We start from the raw sequence: 17,881 nt of genomic DNA, 5'->3' as shown, positions 1-17,881 counted from the left end.
ATATACAAAAGGATAGATTTCCTATTCATTTTGAGCTTGAACTTTTTGGTGTTAAACCACAATAATGCTAAATTCTGTCAATAATAATGGAAAATGCAGATAACTTATTAATAAGACAAATTAAGATGTTAATCTTTTTAATATAAATACAGTTTTCTTCAATTCCATATGAATTCAAGTGAAAGTTATTTTCAATAAAGAGATGTGAAATAGTTGCTAATGAGGCAACTATCCATTATGATCAAATAACTCAGATGTGAACAAAAATACAGGTCTATATTTTTTTTTTAAGTATCTTGGGAAGATACATTTGTACTGTGTAGTGACTTGCTGGTTAACCAAAATTTTAAATTTTAAACAAACCAGTAAAAGAGATTGGTTTTATACAATGCATTCACATTTTGCTGGTAAACATTCTACATATCTCCCCATCCCCCTTCTCTAATCTTAAAAGCAGATGACTTCACTACTTATTATAAGATATTTTCTCCTAAAAGATCTTATCATATTGCCAATCAACAAAAGTGAATTCAACTACTGGTTACAATCAAAAAAGATTAAATTGTAAACAAGGGAGTAAAACTTACTATTATTCCATCCATTAGCTATAAAGGGTGACATCTCGTAGTCACATGTGTTTTTCAGATACCAAACAACGTCCAGTTCATCATAGAGTCGTATGAGGTTGGTTTCAGTCATGGAATCCTTGTCAATGCTGTTACTAGTAGCCCATGTTGTCAGAGAGAAGCCTAAAATAAAATTAAATCATGTCTGCGTCCTATAAAAAGCATATTTGAAAATTACCTGAAACTATTGACAAACCAAAAAAAATGTGGCATCAGTTTTTTTAATTTTTGAGCTTAGTAATAATCAACTGTTAGTTGGTGATTTTTTATTTTTTTTTATTTTCTAAATTACAATCACACAGCTCATTTAAAAATATTAATTAACAAATATAATGTGTACAAAGTCATTCAAAAATTAACTAGGTATTACAAATTCCTTTCCAATTTCATTTTACTAATAACTTACTTCTAAATATGTATCATATCATTTCATACCTGCGTTCTGATATGCCATCTGTGAAGCACATATCTGCTTTTTAAACCTTGCATAATCCAGTACAGACTGGGTCCAAGCACAACTACCATACCTCTCCCAGCAGGAAGATATCTCCAAGGATACCAGATATACTCCTTCACTCCATAGATCATATACATTGTACCTGAAGTTACATTCATTCTATTATTCAAATTCTTGTTTCCACTTTTTTCAGTTTAGCGTTAACCTGGTTCTGATTGATCAGATTCTCAAAGGAAGTTGTAAAATTATTATTTAACATACCATATCTCCTTATTTATATATTCATTCTCTAAAATTAAAACATGAAAACAAATAGTTTAAAAAAAAAAAAAACAATAATCTTCTTAAATCATTTATTTATTATCAGAATTCCTTTAAATTGAATGCTTTCTTTCCTATTCATCAGTGATAGAATATAAGAATATACATCAATAAAAGCAGATTTCCTTTAACCACAAGACAACAACCTATATTCAAGAAACCATCTACATCTCACCTTATGCGTATTGTCTTTAATAAACTGAATTCATGCCATGTATCTGGAAGAAAATAAGTAAACAAGTATCAAAATCTATAGACTATGCTTTAGATGCAATAAACCAATTCTGGTTTGTTGCATTTCCGTCAAAACTTTTTGTTTTAGTGAACATCATTTGTGTGATAGGGGCATTGTCACATCCTTCTCATGTTGAGCAATCACTTAAAAAAAATATTATTCTATATTGCACGAATTATTCAGCAAATAAAATTCTTATAATTGATAATGAGCCCTGCTGTCATTAGGGAACTGTGATATTGAATACCTACGAAACAAACATTATTTCTAGTTTATCCTGCATAATGACCATCATGAAGAAACTTGATGAACTGTAACAGGTGATCCCCTCTTTCTGGAAAATGACACCATAAAGGCACACATAATTGACAAACCAGTGAAGGATATAGCTCAAACGAGGTCTATCATTTCTGAAGGCTTGAATTAACCTAAATCTTTTAAAAAATTAGTCGGATTTTAAAATTGATTATTCCAATAAATCTTAAAAATTTTAGAAACAAAATTTGGCTTCATAAAAGGTTTTTTTGAAATTAATTCATTGATTAATTGACACCTTAAACAAGCTAAAAGAAAAGATGGGGAAATATTTATGAATAACAATACTAAACTTAAAATGTGTGTCTTATTTCTATTCACAAAAAACTTACCAAACTTGAAGTCATGTAGAGGAATATAGAATTTGAGTTTTTCTATTCCAATGTATATCTTTCTCTCGCAGTCATCTATCTCAAAGAACACTTCAAAAGTTTTGCTTATAAAATTTTCGTCTAAACAACAGCTGACAGCAGCACAGTCTGACTTCAGCCGACATGTCATTGGATTGGTAGATATAGCTACTACATCTGTGTCATTACAATCTGAAATCAAATTGTTTCTATATATGCAAACATGCAAAGCATCTGTCCAAAGATGCTTTTTTTGTTCACTCATTTTTATAATTTTAGACTGATTCTTTAACTCCAGTCATGAATATTTCAGAATAAAAAGGGCATTGTTTCAAAGCAAATTATGTTTCAACAATTTACTTATGCCATGCTAAAATGTTTTACATGTCCAAATCCTTTGAAAGTGTGAAAATTATTTACTGCACTCTGCAATAAAACATTTGAAACAAAATAAACATACTAAAAATAAGAATTCACACATTTTTGTGCTAAGCATACCCCTACTTGTAATACAAAGTATTAGAAAACAGGATGAAGGTGTCTATCTATAGATGCAAAAAGCGCTTACTCATTATAAAACATAGCTGCCAAAATAAGCTTACCTTTTAACCAGCCATTGATTGGTGAATCATACGTAGTAGAAGATCGGCTACATTGTGGTGACTGGAAGTATTTGGTTAGGTCTAAGTTCTGTAGAAGTTCTGAGATGTAATAAGCTGGGTAAACTTGTGTTGTGTCAATAGATCTCTCCCTACTCCACTGATCCAGTGAAAAATCTGAAATCAAATATCACATGTATTTACATTATTATTCAATAGACAAAATTCAAACTTTATCACTTATTATTGTATAGCAATATAATATTTCCCACAGAAAGTAACCAAAAGTTAGCGTGCAATAAATTCTAATATTGCACTAGTGCAATAAATCTTCAAAATTCATGACGTCATCCACGACAAAATTTTAGTTTAAACCAATTTTTACTTTTAAGGTAGCACAATACAAAGATTTTTTTACTTCCAATCACTAACCTTTGAAATGCTGTAACTTTCTTATGAATGCATAGTAAATAATAAAAGAGGTATATATAGATAGATAAAAGATTAATCTTTTAAATGAATGCAATATTTTTATTATGCAATCATTATATAATCAATTATTATTTAATTAGTGGCAAAATCTGGGTAAGTTCACTTGAATGAATTTAGCTCTATCATCTCTTTAACTATACAGAAAATTTTAACGAAATCTTAATCAACACATCATGGGCTTCAAAAGGGTGTCTCAGATTGTCTCTATGGTATTCTATTCTCTCATAAATCTTTAATTAGTGTAAACATCCTGACCACATAAAAGAAGATAATGTTTAATTAGGTGTAAAATTTGTTCTATACACTCTATCTGAAATCTGAGACACCCCTATGTAGATAATGGCCATAGGAACAACATATAATAAATTCAACCCTCTAGGGATACCTATGCAGAAGCTAATTTCATTTCAAAGTGGAAATTTGGTGAAAAATATTTTAGACACAGTTAACATTATAATTGGTTACATAATTGTTGCATAATACTAACATTGCATTAATTTGAAAGAGTAATCTGTTAGCTATCCAAAACTACCACTATTATAAATTTTCAAGCATTATTAAGAAAGTTACAGCATTTTAAAACTTGGGAGTTGGAGTTATAAAATATTTGTATTGTGCTACCTTAAATATTATATTGCTATACAATAAAAGGGTTATTGCATGAATATTGGAGAATATTGTCCCTCATAGAACATATATTGCACTCGCAAGCTCGTGCAATATAAAATTCTACTCGGGACAATATTCCCCAATATTCATGCAATAATCAAATGGTAAGATCAAAAGCTCAAACACATCAAACTAATGGATAACAACAGTCATATTCCTAACTTGGTACAGGCATTTTCTTATGTTGAAAATAGTGAATTAAATTTGGTTTTATAGCTAGCAAAACCTCTTATTTTTTCTTATACTTTTAAATTACAAATTTATAAGAAAAGAATCTATGTCTCTAATTTGCCCAGTTAGTAAATTTTTAGTAAGTTAGTGCGACTTAAAAGGAGATAAAACATGGGAATCAAATCAAATTTGAGTGTAAAATAATGCCAAAAAAGATCCTGATCAAACCATGCCTTTATCCAGAAACAAATAGGTAAGAGTCAGAATCCTCATACAAACTAAGTCATTCATCCATTCTTTATCAATAAATACATGGATGTGTGATATACATCAATGAGAAATCAACAAAACAACACAAAATAACAGAAAAAAAATAATAACACAATTTCATTGAGCCTCAACATAAATTATTTTTGTGTTACTCAAAACAATTACCTGACATCAGAGTATCAATTGAGAATTTTTTCAATAGTTCTCTGCAAAGGTAGAAGTTTTCAGCAACATTTTATATCCTTAAAATTCTTACATAATTTCATATTGGGAAATACGTTAATATGATTGGTCAAGATGACTTCCGATAGTTATTCTTGATATTGTTTATTTTTCGATAGACGACGTTGACCTAACTTCTTTTCGTAACCAATGAAAACAAGATGGTGGCAATAATAAAACAATTTGGATCAATGTTATTTTCTCCATTTGCCTGAATTGTTAAATTATTTAATAAACATTCATGCACCTAGGTCTATTCATTGAGTACAATTTATGTGATAGAGGTTACGAGTGTGGAGAAATAAATTTGTTATCTCCAATTTTAAAGAATTATAAGGATTAAACACCTTTTTAAAGGAATTTATTGGTGTATAAACTCGCCCAATTCACTCACAAACAAATAAAAGTCAAGTTTATACACCTATAATCCTATAATATCTATTAAATCCAGATATATAGAATCTAGAAGATGGTCTTTTAAGTCCACCTCTTAAGAATTATCAGTATCTCAAAGGCACACTGGTATATCATGCAATAAATTGTTTTTACCTTTAACTCTATATGTATCATCCCATGTACATTTCTTTTTAGGGAACTTGACACCCTGGATGATAGTCTCTGTAAATTCACAACTTCCTGTCTCTAAACAGAAGGAAAAGCTTATATCCATCAAGTAAGCTCCCTCGCCAAGGAAGTTCTCTATTATGTATCTGAAAATGAAACAAGAAACCTGTTTCACTATCCTACAATTTTTTTTCTTAACTAAACATATTAGTTTATACCAATAATGTTTAGTTTAAAAAACGTCAGGTTTGCACAATTTTAAGATTGCCCTCATATCTTGTACCGTTTCTGAATTTTCCCTTTTCAATGCATTAACAAAATTACCTATTAATCCTTCTGCTTCTTTTTTTGAAACATAAAATTCAAAATTCTGGTTAATTATCTTTACATTTTCCATACAGGTTTACATTAATTTTTCTCTTTAAGTTTTGAATGAAAAGACCAAAAATACTCTTTCAAATCAAAGGGAACTTATAGTTCAATTGCGTTAAAAATGCTTAAAAGCATGACTAAAAATCTCTTTAATAACTCATTTACTGGGGGGGTTTTTCTTGTAAAAGGGAGATAATTCAGGTCCAAACTTAAAATCCAACTTTTAAAGCTACATATCTAAACTTGTCATCAGATAAGTCATATCATTTTGGTCTTCTAGATAATTTAATCTATCTTCAAAATTTTAATATGGAAGGGATATCAAACTTCAGGGCTACAAGAATTCTAGCATTCCTAAGAGTACTTACTCCATTTTTCCAACTCCTATGAGGTTAAAATGTTCAATAGTTCCAAAAGTGTAATCCAGTAATTTGTATTCTCTGTTCATTGATTCCAATCCAACAGTAATGTCCTGGTAACAATGGTTTATGTTAATACGGAAGTTCATTGTCTTGTTTGTTAGTGGAATGGTGATACAGCAGTCCAGACCAGTACAAGTATCAGCGGAAACAGTACAGACAACTCCTGGTGGTAACACAGGGACAGAAACGGGCATTCCACAATCTGAAAATAGTTGAAAATGTATTTTTGGGGTAGAAAACAAGTTGAAATTCAAATAAAAGTGCTTTAAAGGTAGATGAATATAAGATAAACAAATTAATATTTTTTCAAAAAAACATTATCAAAAAGTTGTTTTATGCTTTATTTTGGTAAATGTGAAAGAATTGTATATTATAGTGTTATATGTCAGTTTGGTATGGGAAAGACATTTGGTTAAGTTATCATACTTTAAAGAGATTTATCTCTCCTTGACCAGTTATTGGGTTATGTGTATTGCGGATTGCAGTCCGTATTTGAATTATATATTAGGTTGTCTATTGTTTGTTCTCTTGATTTATTGTGACCATTCTTGTACATGTGTTTGAAAAATAGAATTTGATTAACTTGAACAGTAGTTGATTATCTATGCTAGAGTAAGCATAAAATAAGCACATGACTCATTTCATTTTCAAATATGTACGATGCCGCCATCGGAAAACATGGCAATAAATATGTTATTTATACACCTAAAACACAGGAGTTCATTTGACGGAACTCAAACTATACCACAGAACTAATACAAAACCTTACCATTCTTAACACCTCCCACATTTCCAGAGTACATACTACCCTGTTGGTCACATGACGGCTCATACAGATACGATGCTATGCCCGAGTCAGACATTAACTTGGAGGTTTCTGATCCCCTCAGAGGTTCTGTCTTGGTCACACTGTTGTCTGTCAGCCATGCTGCCAATCCTTGGAATCCTAAGAAAAGAAATTGAAATATGTCACATTTGGCCTCGATCATATCTTGATGGCTAATTCGAATAGACTACACAACATAATTACAGAAGTTAGTTGATTAATCATGATTTTAAAATTTCAAACAAAGGTATAATCTATTATAATGGAACAATATAGGTCTTTGATCTGCATTTTTAGGAGGAAATCTGATTTAAATATCAAAGTCAATGAAAAAAGGCATTGTCTGAAGAGTTGTCAGCTCTTTTCAGTAGATGATGATGGATGGATGCCTAATTTCTAGTGGCAAATTGATATACATATTCAGGACAATCTTCTCATTAGAAACAGTGTGTCTAAGTCTAGCTTCTGTGAATTTGTCACAATTGCCACATGCCCTTAACATTCTTTTATGAACAGTCATCAAATTTATGTTTCAACAAAATACTCTATAATATTTACCTGTATCTAGTCCTGAGTTCCAGTCACATGACAATTTAGGAAGTCTGTATTTGTCAAAGATAACAATATCAACTCCACAGGGTGTCGTTTCTGTATCTGACTCACGACAAATCTGAAGTTTCATGTCAATCAAATAATCTCCCTCCATCTCCAAGTCTCTTACTGTAAACCTGTTTAAAAATAATTTTAAATTTAATCCTGTGTTTGTTTATGATATGAGTTACAAGTCACAGTATGGTTAAGCAATAACTAGCTCTTCTTATTTATGGAAAATGATTTTTTTTAGTTGAAGCTGTCAACTTAAATATGTTCCAAGTTTCTCTATGCATATTGCAGTGTGTTGTTAATTTTACATTGAGTAGGGTTGAGATCTAATTAAACATGTTTAACCCAACCCCATTTTTGTGCCTGTCCCAAGTCAGTAGCCTCTGGCCTTTGTTAGCCTTGTATGATTTATAATTTTGATTTATTTTTAGTGTGACGTCTATTTTTACTGGACTAGTACACATCTTTGTTCAGGGGCCAGCTTAAGCACGCCTCTGAGTACAGGATTTTCTTGCTGGGTTTAATACCCATTGGTGTCTTGGGTTGATTTCTGCTCTTCTGTATTACGTTATTGTCTCTCTGACATATTCTCTGTTTCCATTCTCAAACAGAAGTTCCTCTAGAAACTTTTTTTTCATTATTGCTATAATATCTGTTCCTATTGGAACAAATATTCTTTACCCATTATTCCCTTATGAATATATATTGTAATATATTTACAATGGAAATAATATTCCCGAATATTTCTTCCATATGTAAATAATACTATCATTGAACTCATATTGCATGCATGACAAAAAAGTGTCAGTTTTTTGTCAGTATAAGTCAAAACTTTTTTTTTTTAATTACAAAAATCAAACATTGAATTGACTTTAGTTTATAGCAGTCAGTTTTGATCAGATGTGTCTAAATAAGCCCCAAATTTTTGGTGATATATTATTGTCTTGCAGGACAATAATTCAAACTTATTTGCAATCATGTGCCTTCAATTATGATGTAAACACTGTTAGATGTGATTGTGCATGTGTCCAGCAGTTTTATTATAAAAGATATACTTACTCCATTCTGACATATCCAAACAACCAAACTTCAGTCAGCTGACCCCATTCATAATCAAATAAGAGTGTACTGAATGTTAGTTTGTCTATTCCAACGCTTAGTTTAAACAGACATGGGTCAAATTTCACAAATGTCTCAAAACTTTTGCCTATTCTTGTGTCTGGCAAACAACAGTAGACAGTTGTACAGTTACTGCCAACATTGCATACAGCACCAGATAAAGTGGGAAGAGTTTCCATAGACTGCCCACATGCTGTCAATATAAAAAGATAAAATTACCCTCTGAAATGTTTACGGTTATGAATATATAATATATGATAATTTTGTGTTAAACTGTAAAGTGAAATTTTTGTAAGGGGTTATTTTTTCTGAGCACAACACTGGGTTTATTTGCCCTTTTTTATGACAAAACTACTAATCACAATTCTTCAGCATTAGAAGAAAGCATTCAGACAATATATATATTAATTAAATCGTGATGACACAATTTGACAGTGACATCATAAGTGAGATCTTCAGACTTGGTCGACAGTGAAATAGATAAGCACATATATTGTTTAAATTATTTTTTTGGCGAACAGTTGTGCAATATATTATTTCTAAGAATGTACAAGTCAAATAAATAGTCAAGATTTTGCATAATTTTTCTGTTTCACTAAAATTATTGTCATTTTTGGATGCACAACCCCTAAAAAAAGGATATATTTCAAATCTAACCTGCAATGTTGTATTATCAAAGTTTAAAGATTTAACATTTGATTCTGAAATTTAGAGAAAATTTGAAATATATTTCATTAAATTTTTGCCCAAATTTGCTCTAATTATTGCTGGTAAAAAGACATTCATTAGCACAGGTTTTCGGCAGAATTCCTTGTTAGAATTACAGAATGCTACATCAAAATATTGATAATAACAGACACAATTACATATTATCAAAAAATAACATATGGAATATAGCAGAAAAAAATAATATAAATGCCAATATAACATTCTAGAAACATTTCTAAAATGTAAATATTCACACAACAACTTACAATTAGTCCATCCATTTGAATGTCCACTGTAAGGAGAAGCAGAACTACTACATTGTGTGTCCATCAAGAAATCTCCAATGGCTAACCTCTCTATCAGGGCAGACAGTTGATTATTATCCAGATTATCATTCACACCTATACCTTTCTCATTCAGGAAACCAAGGAATGAAAAATCTGAAACAAAAAAAGATTCATTTATTGACAGGGAATTAAAAACTTCATTACTGAGTAAAAACAATAAAGAACAGGCTATTATTTAAAGTTAGAATTATTTTTAATTATGGAATTTGTTAAATTTTCTGTGCTGGAAATTTTTAATAAATTCCATGTTTATTTTGTATTATGATCTTTTGAGCGGTTAATAACACTTTCCATACAATGTATTTTGGTTAGATAGTGTTGTGCGTAGCACAGTACATTCTATTGAAAATATACTATTTTCTTTGTAATAGAAAGTGTTGTGCGCAGCACAGAACATTTCAGTACAGAATAATCATGGAATTTATTAAAAATTTCAATAACACGAAATCAAGCAAATTCCATAGTTAAAAATAATTCCAAGTTCAAATAATAGACTGTTATTTAAGGTTTTCTCTTGGTAATGGCCCTTCTTTGTCAATTTTTTTTTCTACTGTATTACAAAGTATTACAAGTTATCATTAAAAAAACTTTTTACCTCACTTCGGGATGCAAAAACCACACAAGATTTTACATATTTGGAACTTGTTAAACATTTTTCTTTGGATGAGAAGTCAAATAACTCAGTAATTGGCTGTAAATGCTCCAGCCATTTTGGTTTGAATATGCTCTTAAACATTTTATAATTTTTTGCTTTTTCAAACCTTTGACCTTGAATGTACTTGATGAAAGTTATACCAGAAGCATGCGTCATGTTCACAGAAATTGAAATCATTTTTGTTTTTTACTCTCTGTGCTAAATCATCCATATTTCCACTTACCTGCTTGAACATAATCATTCTTCCAATCACATGGTGCCTTTGGTAGGGCTGTACTTATCAAGACAGGGACAGTTATTTACCTGCTTGAACATAATCATTCTTCCATTCACATGGTGCCTTTGGTAGGGCTGTACTTATCAAGACAGGGACAGTTATTTACCTGCTTGGACATAATCATTCTTCCATTCACATGGTGCCTTTGGTAGGGCTGTACTTATCAAGACAGGGACAGTTATTTACCTGCTTGAACATAATCATTCTTCCATTCACATGGTGCCTTTGGTAGGGCTGTACTTATCAGGACAGTGACAGTTATTTACCTGCTTGAACATAATCATTCTTCCATTCACATGGTGCCTTTGATAAGGCTGTACTTATCAGGACAGGGACAGTTATTTACCTGCTTGGACATAATCATTCTTCCATTCACATGGTGCCTTTGATAGGGCTGTACTTATCAGGACAGTGACAGTTATTTACCTGCTTGAACATAATCATTCTTCCATTCACATGGTGCTTTTGGTAGGGCTGTACTTATCAGGACAGTGACGGTTATTTACCTGCTTGAACATAATCATTCTTCCATTCACATGGTGCCTTTGGTAGGGCTGTACTTATCAGGACAGGGACAGTTATTTACCTGCTTGAACATAATCATTCTTCCATTCACATGGTGCCTTTGATAGGGCTGTACTTATCAGGACAGGGACAGTTATTTACCTTCTTGAACATAATCATTCTTCCATTCACATGGTGCCTTTGATAAGGCTGTACTTATCAGGACAAGGACAGTTATTTACCTGCTTGGACATAATCATTCTTCCATTCACATGGTGCCTTTGATAGGGCTGTACTTATCAGGACAGGAACAGTTATTTACCTGCTTGGACATAATCATTCTCCCATTCACATGGTGCCTTTGATAAGGCTGTACTTATCAGGACAGGGACAGTTATTTACCTTCTTGGACATAATCATTCTTCCATTCACATGGTGCCTTTGATAAGGCTGTACTTATCAGGACAGGAACAGTTATTTACCTGCTTGGACATAATCATTCTTCCATTCACATGGTGCCTTTGATAGGGCTGTACTTATCAGGACAGGGACAGTTATTTACCTTCTTGGACATAATCATTCTTCCATTCACATGGTGCCTTTGATAAGGCTGTACTTATCAGGACAGGGACAGTTATTTACCTGGTTGGACATAATCATTCTTCCATTCACATGGTGCCTTTGATAAGGCTGTACTTATCAGGACAGGGACAGTTATTTACCTGCTTGGACATAATCATTCTTCCATTCACATGGTGCCTTTGATAGGGCTGTACTTATCAGGACAGGGACAGTTATTTACCTGCTTGGACATAATCATTCTTCCATTCACATGGTGCTTTTGGTAGGGCTGTACTTATCAGGACAGTGACAGTTATTTACCTGCTTGAACATAATCATTCTTCCATTCACATGGTGCCTTTGGTAGGGCTGTACTTATCAGGACAGGGACAGTTATTTACCTGCTTGAACATAATCATTCTTCCATTCACATGGTGCTTTTGGTAGGGCTGTACTTATCAGGACAAGGACAGTTATTTACCTGCTTGAACATAATCATTCTTCCATTCACATGGTGCCTTTGGTAGGGCTGTACTTATCAAGACAGGGACAGTTATTTACCTGCTTGAACATAATCATTCTTCCATTCACATGGTGCCTTTGGTAGGACTGTACTTATCAGGACAGGGACAGTTATTTACCTGCTTGAACATAATCATTCTTCCATTCACATGGTGCCTTTGGTAGGGCTGTACTTATCAGGACAGGGACAGTTATTTACCTGCTTGAACATAATCATTTTTCCATTCACATGGTGCCTTTGGTAGGGCTGTACTTATCAGGACAGGGACAGTTATTTACCTGCTTGAACATAATCATTCTTCCATTCACATGGTGCTTTTGGTAGGGCTGTACTTATCAGGACAAGGACAGTTATTTACCTGCTTGAACATAATCATTCTTCCATTCACATGGTGCTTTTGGTAGGGTTGTACTTATCAGGACAGGGACAGTTATTTACCTGCTTGGACATAATCATTCTTCCATTCACATGGTGCTTTTGGTAGGGCTGTACTTATCAAGACAGGGATAGTTATTTACCTGGTTGGACATAATCATTCTTCCATTCACATGGTGCCTTTGATAGGGCTGTACTTATCAGGACAGGGACAGTTATTTACCTGCTTGGACATAATCATTCTTCCACTCACATGGTGCCTTTGATAGGGTTGTACTTATCAGGACAGGGACAGTTATTTACCTGCTTGGACATAATCATTCTTCCATTCACATGGTGCCTTTGATAGGGCTGTACTTATCAGGACAGGGACAGTTATTTACCTGCTTGGACATAATCATTCTTCCATTCACATGGTGCTTTTGGTAGGGTTGTACTTATCAGGACAGGGACAGTTATTTACCTGCTTGAACATAATCATTCTTCCATTCACATGGTGCTTTTGGTAGGGTTGTACTTATCAGGACAGGGACAGTTATTTACCTGCTTGGACATAATCATTCTTCCATTCACATGGTGCCTTTGGTAGGGCTGTACTTATCAGGACAGGGATAGTTATTTACCTGCTTGAACATAATCATTCTTCCATTCATATGGTGCTTTTGGTAGGGTTGTACTTATCAGGACAGGGACAGTTATTTACCTGCTTGGACATAATCATTCTTCCATTCACATGGTGCCTTTGGTAGGGCTGTACTTATCAGGACAGGGATTGTTATTTACCTGCTTGAACATAATCATTCTTCCATTCACATGGTGCCTTTGGTAGGGCTGTACTTATCAGGACAGGGACAGTTATTTACCTGCTTGAACATAATCATTCTTCCATTCACATGGTGCCTTTGGTAGGGCTGTACTTATCAGGACAAGGACAGTTATTTACCTGCTTGAACATAATCATTCTTCCATTCACATGGTGCTTTTGGTAGGGCTGTACTTATCAGGACAGGGACAGTTATTTACCTGCTTGAACATAATCATTCTTCCATTCACATGGTGCCTTTGGTAGGGCTGTACTTATCAGGACAGGGACAGTTATTTACCTGCTTGAACATAATCATTCCATTCACATGGTGCCTTTGATAGGGCTGTACTTATCAGGACAGGGACAGTTATTTACCTGCATGGACATAATCATTCTTCCATTCACATGGTGCCTTTAGTAGGGCTGTACTTATCAAGATAGGGTTAGTTATTTACCTGCTTGGACATAATCATTCTTCCAATTACATGGTGCCTTTGGTAGGGCTGTACTTATCAAGACAGGGATAGTTATTTCACATGTTCCATTTGTCTCCATACAAATACTCATCTCAAGGTCAACTATAAACTTTCTTTCTTCCTCAAGGTTTTCAATCTTGAATCTGAAACCAAGAACAAAACTTTGAAACATTTATGCACTGGGAAAATAAATTGTAAATGGTATTGGTCACAAGAACTGATATTTTCTTCATTTTCTTCTTTGCATATTATTTGTATAGGCCAATCTTTTAGATGCTTAAACAATTTAGTCAATGATGAAGGTTCATTAATAAAATAAACTTAAAATACATTTTTCTGATACAAAATCATAAGAAAAATCTATCCATTGTACTCCAACAGAGATATATTAACTCCATATTCTTCTCTCCTTTTTCCTCTAAGGGAATCTTGGCATGGCTTTAACCTTTAAAAGATCAATCTCTTGACATCTATGTAACCTGTCCCTATATAACCAAGACATTACAAATAGGACATTGACTATGAATCCTCATGAAGTACTGGAGCAGAATGAAATGTTGAAAAACTGAAACAAACAACTCTAAGACTCTATTTCTCCTCTACTATATGTACTTACTCAAGGCCAATTACTCCATGCAATTTTACATTTTTGACTTCACCATATGTATATCCAAACAAACTGATTGTAATTTCAAACTTCTCAATGCCTATGACCATTTTACTATTACAGGGATCCAGTTTTAACTGTGTGTTAACATTCCTATTGATCCTTGGGAAGCTGCTACAACAGGTGACACCAGTACAAGAGCTGTACAGATGACAGATGGTACCAGATTGCAGCACTGGTAATTCTACAAATTCTTCACAAGCTGAAAACGGAAAAAAAGAAAAGAAATTAATTATTTAATAATATATTTAATACAACCAATGCATGAAGAGGAAATGATCAAAGTACAATATCTTTTTTCCCCATTTTGCTGAATAATTACTAATGTTCCCCACATTGCACATATTTTATCTGTCCAAGGGCATTATAATATTTTCAAGGACATAACTCTTTTAATCAGATAGTACTTCAACACTAACTTATTTATCTGAGACACTGCTGAATTAAAGCTTTGATATAAATAAATAAGTATCTGTCAAGAATTGTATGCAGGAGAGTGCTAATAGTGCAATTTTCAATAGAACAAGTACACACCCGTGATATCGCGGGTCCGTGACTGAATTAAAGTATATAACTATGCCTAAGCCTTATTTTAGTAATTAGTATTGTCATCTGATAAAGTCATGTCGATTATAAGATACAAAGTTTTCTCTGCTTTCAAATCTTTCTGTTTGAACCCGTCGACCTGGAACTTATCAATTATTGGTAATATTAATTATTTGGAAAACAAAGGTCCTGGCTATCCAGGAATGGAGTATTTTTTAATCAACAGCATTGTCCTATATTAGTTATCTGAGAAAGTCTTGTGATTTCTGAATAAAACTACAATAGGGAACAATTTGACAATGATTGAATTTAGTAGTGTCCCTTTGATTATGACCCGTGTATATAGCAAAATCGTAAATACACCGTTTGGTGGTGCGCCTGTCAAATGCGGAACGTACAGATAAGGTAATAGCTAACAGGTGAATATACTATTGGTATCGGTATCGGATTCGACCCGGAACTTGTTAATTATTGGCAATATTAATTATGTGGAAAACAAAAATGTCTGGAGTGGTGTAATTTTTAATCTACACCATTGTCCTATATTAGTTATATATAGAGTTGAATTCTTTGATTTGTCGTTTTTACCCGATGACGGCTGACAAATTGGACCTCGTAATTTTAGTATTATAGATATAACAATACAGTTTGGTCATGTGATAATTTAACCACATACTGTATAATTATCTCTGTTCTGTCCTTCAACATCTTTGTATCATAAGGATAAAGTTTGGTCACATGACAATCATGTGATAGCCACAGACTGTATTCTTACCTCTGTTACATCCTTAATCATAGTAATAGTATGATATATTTTATCACATGATGATCATGTGGTAATCATGGAGTATTCTTACCTCTGTTCCATCCTTCATCATTGGGATAATATGGTATGACAGTTTGGTCACATGACAATCATGTGATGACTACAGACTGTGTTCTTACCTCTGTTCCATCCTTTATCATTGGGATAATATGGTATGACAGTTTGATCACAAGCATCATCCATCATGTATGGTGCAAGAGCTGTATCATGCAGCAATTGGGCAATAGTGTGGATATCCAGAGGTATAGTATTAGTAGGTACACTCTTCTCATCTAAGTATTCACTCAGACTAAACTCTGAAAAACAATTAATTTTTAATGCATCAGTTGAAAAGTGTGAAATAATTAAGTCTATGAAAAATATTTATGAAATGAACTCTTTTTATGCTAAATAAGAATCTGTTTTGACATTGAGTTAATTGTTTGGGGCAAAATAGAGCATATTTTTGCCATGGACAGTATGAATGAGAGTTGATAAGATCTACTTACCAGAAATCACAAACTGTGAGTCATAGTCACATTCTGCTTTTGGTAACCTGTGATCCTGGAATACATTGGCAAACACTTCACACGCCCCTCCTGATTCTAGACAGACTGATATATTCATAGAAACAACATATACATTATCTGCTGTTAGATCATCTATCACAAAACTGAAATTAGAAAAAAATTAAAGCACTTGTGAGCACTGAGGGTAGTGATTGCTTTCATTAGTAAACACTTCACATGCCCCGCCCCCTCTTGATTCTAGACATACTGATATATTCATAGAATCAATATATACTTTATCTGCTGTTAGATCATCTACCACAAAACTGAAAATAAAAATAATCAAAGCGTGTGTGAGCACTGAGGGTAGAGATTGCTATCATTGGTAAATATTTGACAAGCCCCTCCTGATTCTAGACATAGATATATTCATAGAAACAACATATACTTTATCTGCTGTTAGATCATCTATCACAAAAGTGAAATAAGATAAAAATCAAAACACTTGTGAGCGCTGAGGGTAAAGGTTTCTTTCATTGGTCAGCACTTCACACATCCCTCCTGATTCTAGACATATTGATATATTCAAAGAAACAACATATACTCTATTATTTGTTGTTAGATAATCTTTCACTTAACTGAAATTAGAAATAATGAAAGCGATTGTGAGAACTGACGATTGTTTTCATTCTGCAATTTGAACTTAAAATAAAACATTGTATTGTATGTAGCAAATGAAAGGCAATATTTTGAATTGGAGTTTTTTTCCTTTATCAATAACCGTTGTTGAACCTAGTTTTAGAAAATAATGATCTACTTTGAAGATGCGAGTGCTGTCTTGTAGGGGCATTAGCCTGCTCTTTTTCAAAATCTACAATCTAACATGCAAGAGCTATAGCTCTCTCTTAACATGGGTCAGTCATTTATCCTCCCCTTCTGAAAGACAATCATTGTTTCTGAAGACCATACACGCAAATGGTATCAAAGGAGAGCTGAATTCAGTCCCTGAAATTTTCTCCCCAGAACAGGGATCAAAACCAGGAACCTTTGTGTTAATAGTCTGATGAACTAACCACTACACCTTGGCAGTTCTTGAATAGGATATGGTCTTGATGTACACAAGACAAATATATACGAGACAAAACTATATGACAAAAGACCAAAGAAGTTTTCATTTTCATAAATATCCCCTAAATTCTACTAAGTGTTTCATTATAGTATTGATTTAAACTTTCCTCAAACAAAACAAAAAAGAAATACAATTCCTCACTTCAAAAATAATTTATATACTGTAAATTCAGAAATTATTGCGTGCATTTATTATTGTGATTTTGTCATTTTAGACTTTAATGCGATTTGAATTTTTATTATTTTGAGAAAAATCTTTTTTAATTCACATGAAATATTTCAAAATGCGAGTTTAAATTATTGAGTTTACGACTCTGTCCCATATTTTGCAATAATAAAAACCTCCCAATAATTTCTGAATT

General features: G+C 32.9%; 2 protein-coding genes across 2 annotated transcripts in view; both read right to left on the bottom strand.

The window, feature by feature from the left end:
• Positions 1-515: 515 nt before the first annotated feature.
• LOC139501283 (uncharacterized) lies at positions 516-10,638 on the bottom strand. The gene is made up of 12 exons (XM_071290318.1): positions 10,567-10,638; positions 9,608-9,781; positions 8,574-8,826; positions 7,470-7,639; positions 6,855-7,031; positions 6,032-6,287; positions 5,277-5,437; positions 2,907-3,080; positions 2,287-2,496; positions 1,580-1,622; positions 1,062-1,225; positions 516-749 (listed from the first exon to the last, which is right to left on the bottom strand). Exons 2-12 carry the CDS (start codon positions 9,669-9,671, stop codon positions 535-537), a joined length of 1,887 nt encoding a protein of 628 aa, XP_071146419.1. The 5' UTR covers positions 9,672-9,781; positions 10,567-10,638; the 3' UTR covers positions 516-534.
• A 3,197-nt stretch (positions 10,639-13,835) lies between these two features.
• LOC139500338 (uncharacterized) overlaps positions 13,836-17,881 on the bottom strand; it is a 106,279-nt gene continuing 102,233 nt past the window's right edge. The window contains exons 77-80 of the mRNA XM_071289079.1: positions 16,392-16,555; positions 16,023-16,199; positions 14,481-14,733; positions 13,836-14,007 (exon numbers count right to left, since the gene is read on the bottom strand). Of these exons, the coding sequence (XP_071145180.1) occupies positions 13,836-14,007; positions 14,481-14,733; positions 16,023-16,199; positions 16,392-16,555 (766 nt within the window). The remainder of the gene's footprint in view (positions 14,008-14,480; positions 14,734-16,022; positions 16,200-16,391; positions 16,556-17,881) is intronic.

This window comes from Mytilus edulis, chromosome 13 (assembly GCF_963676685.1).
Source record: "Mytilus edulis chromosome 13, xbMytEdul2.2, whole genome shotgun sequence".
In the NCBI taxonomy this organism is placed as follows: Eukaryota; Metazoa; Mollusca; class Bivalvia; order Mytilida; family Mytilidae; genus Mytilus; species Mytilus edulis.
Note: the sequence above shows the minus strand (reverse complement) of the source record. Positions and strands in the feature narration are given on the sequence as shown.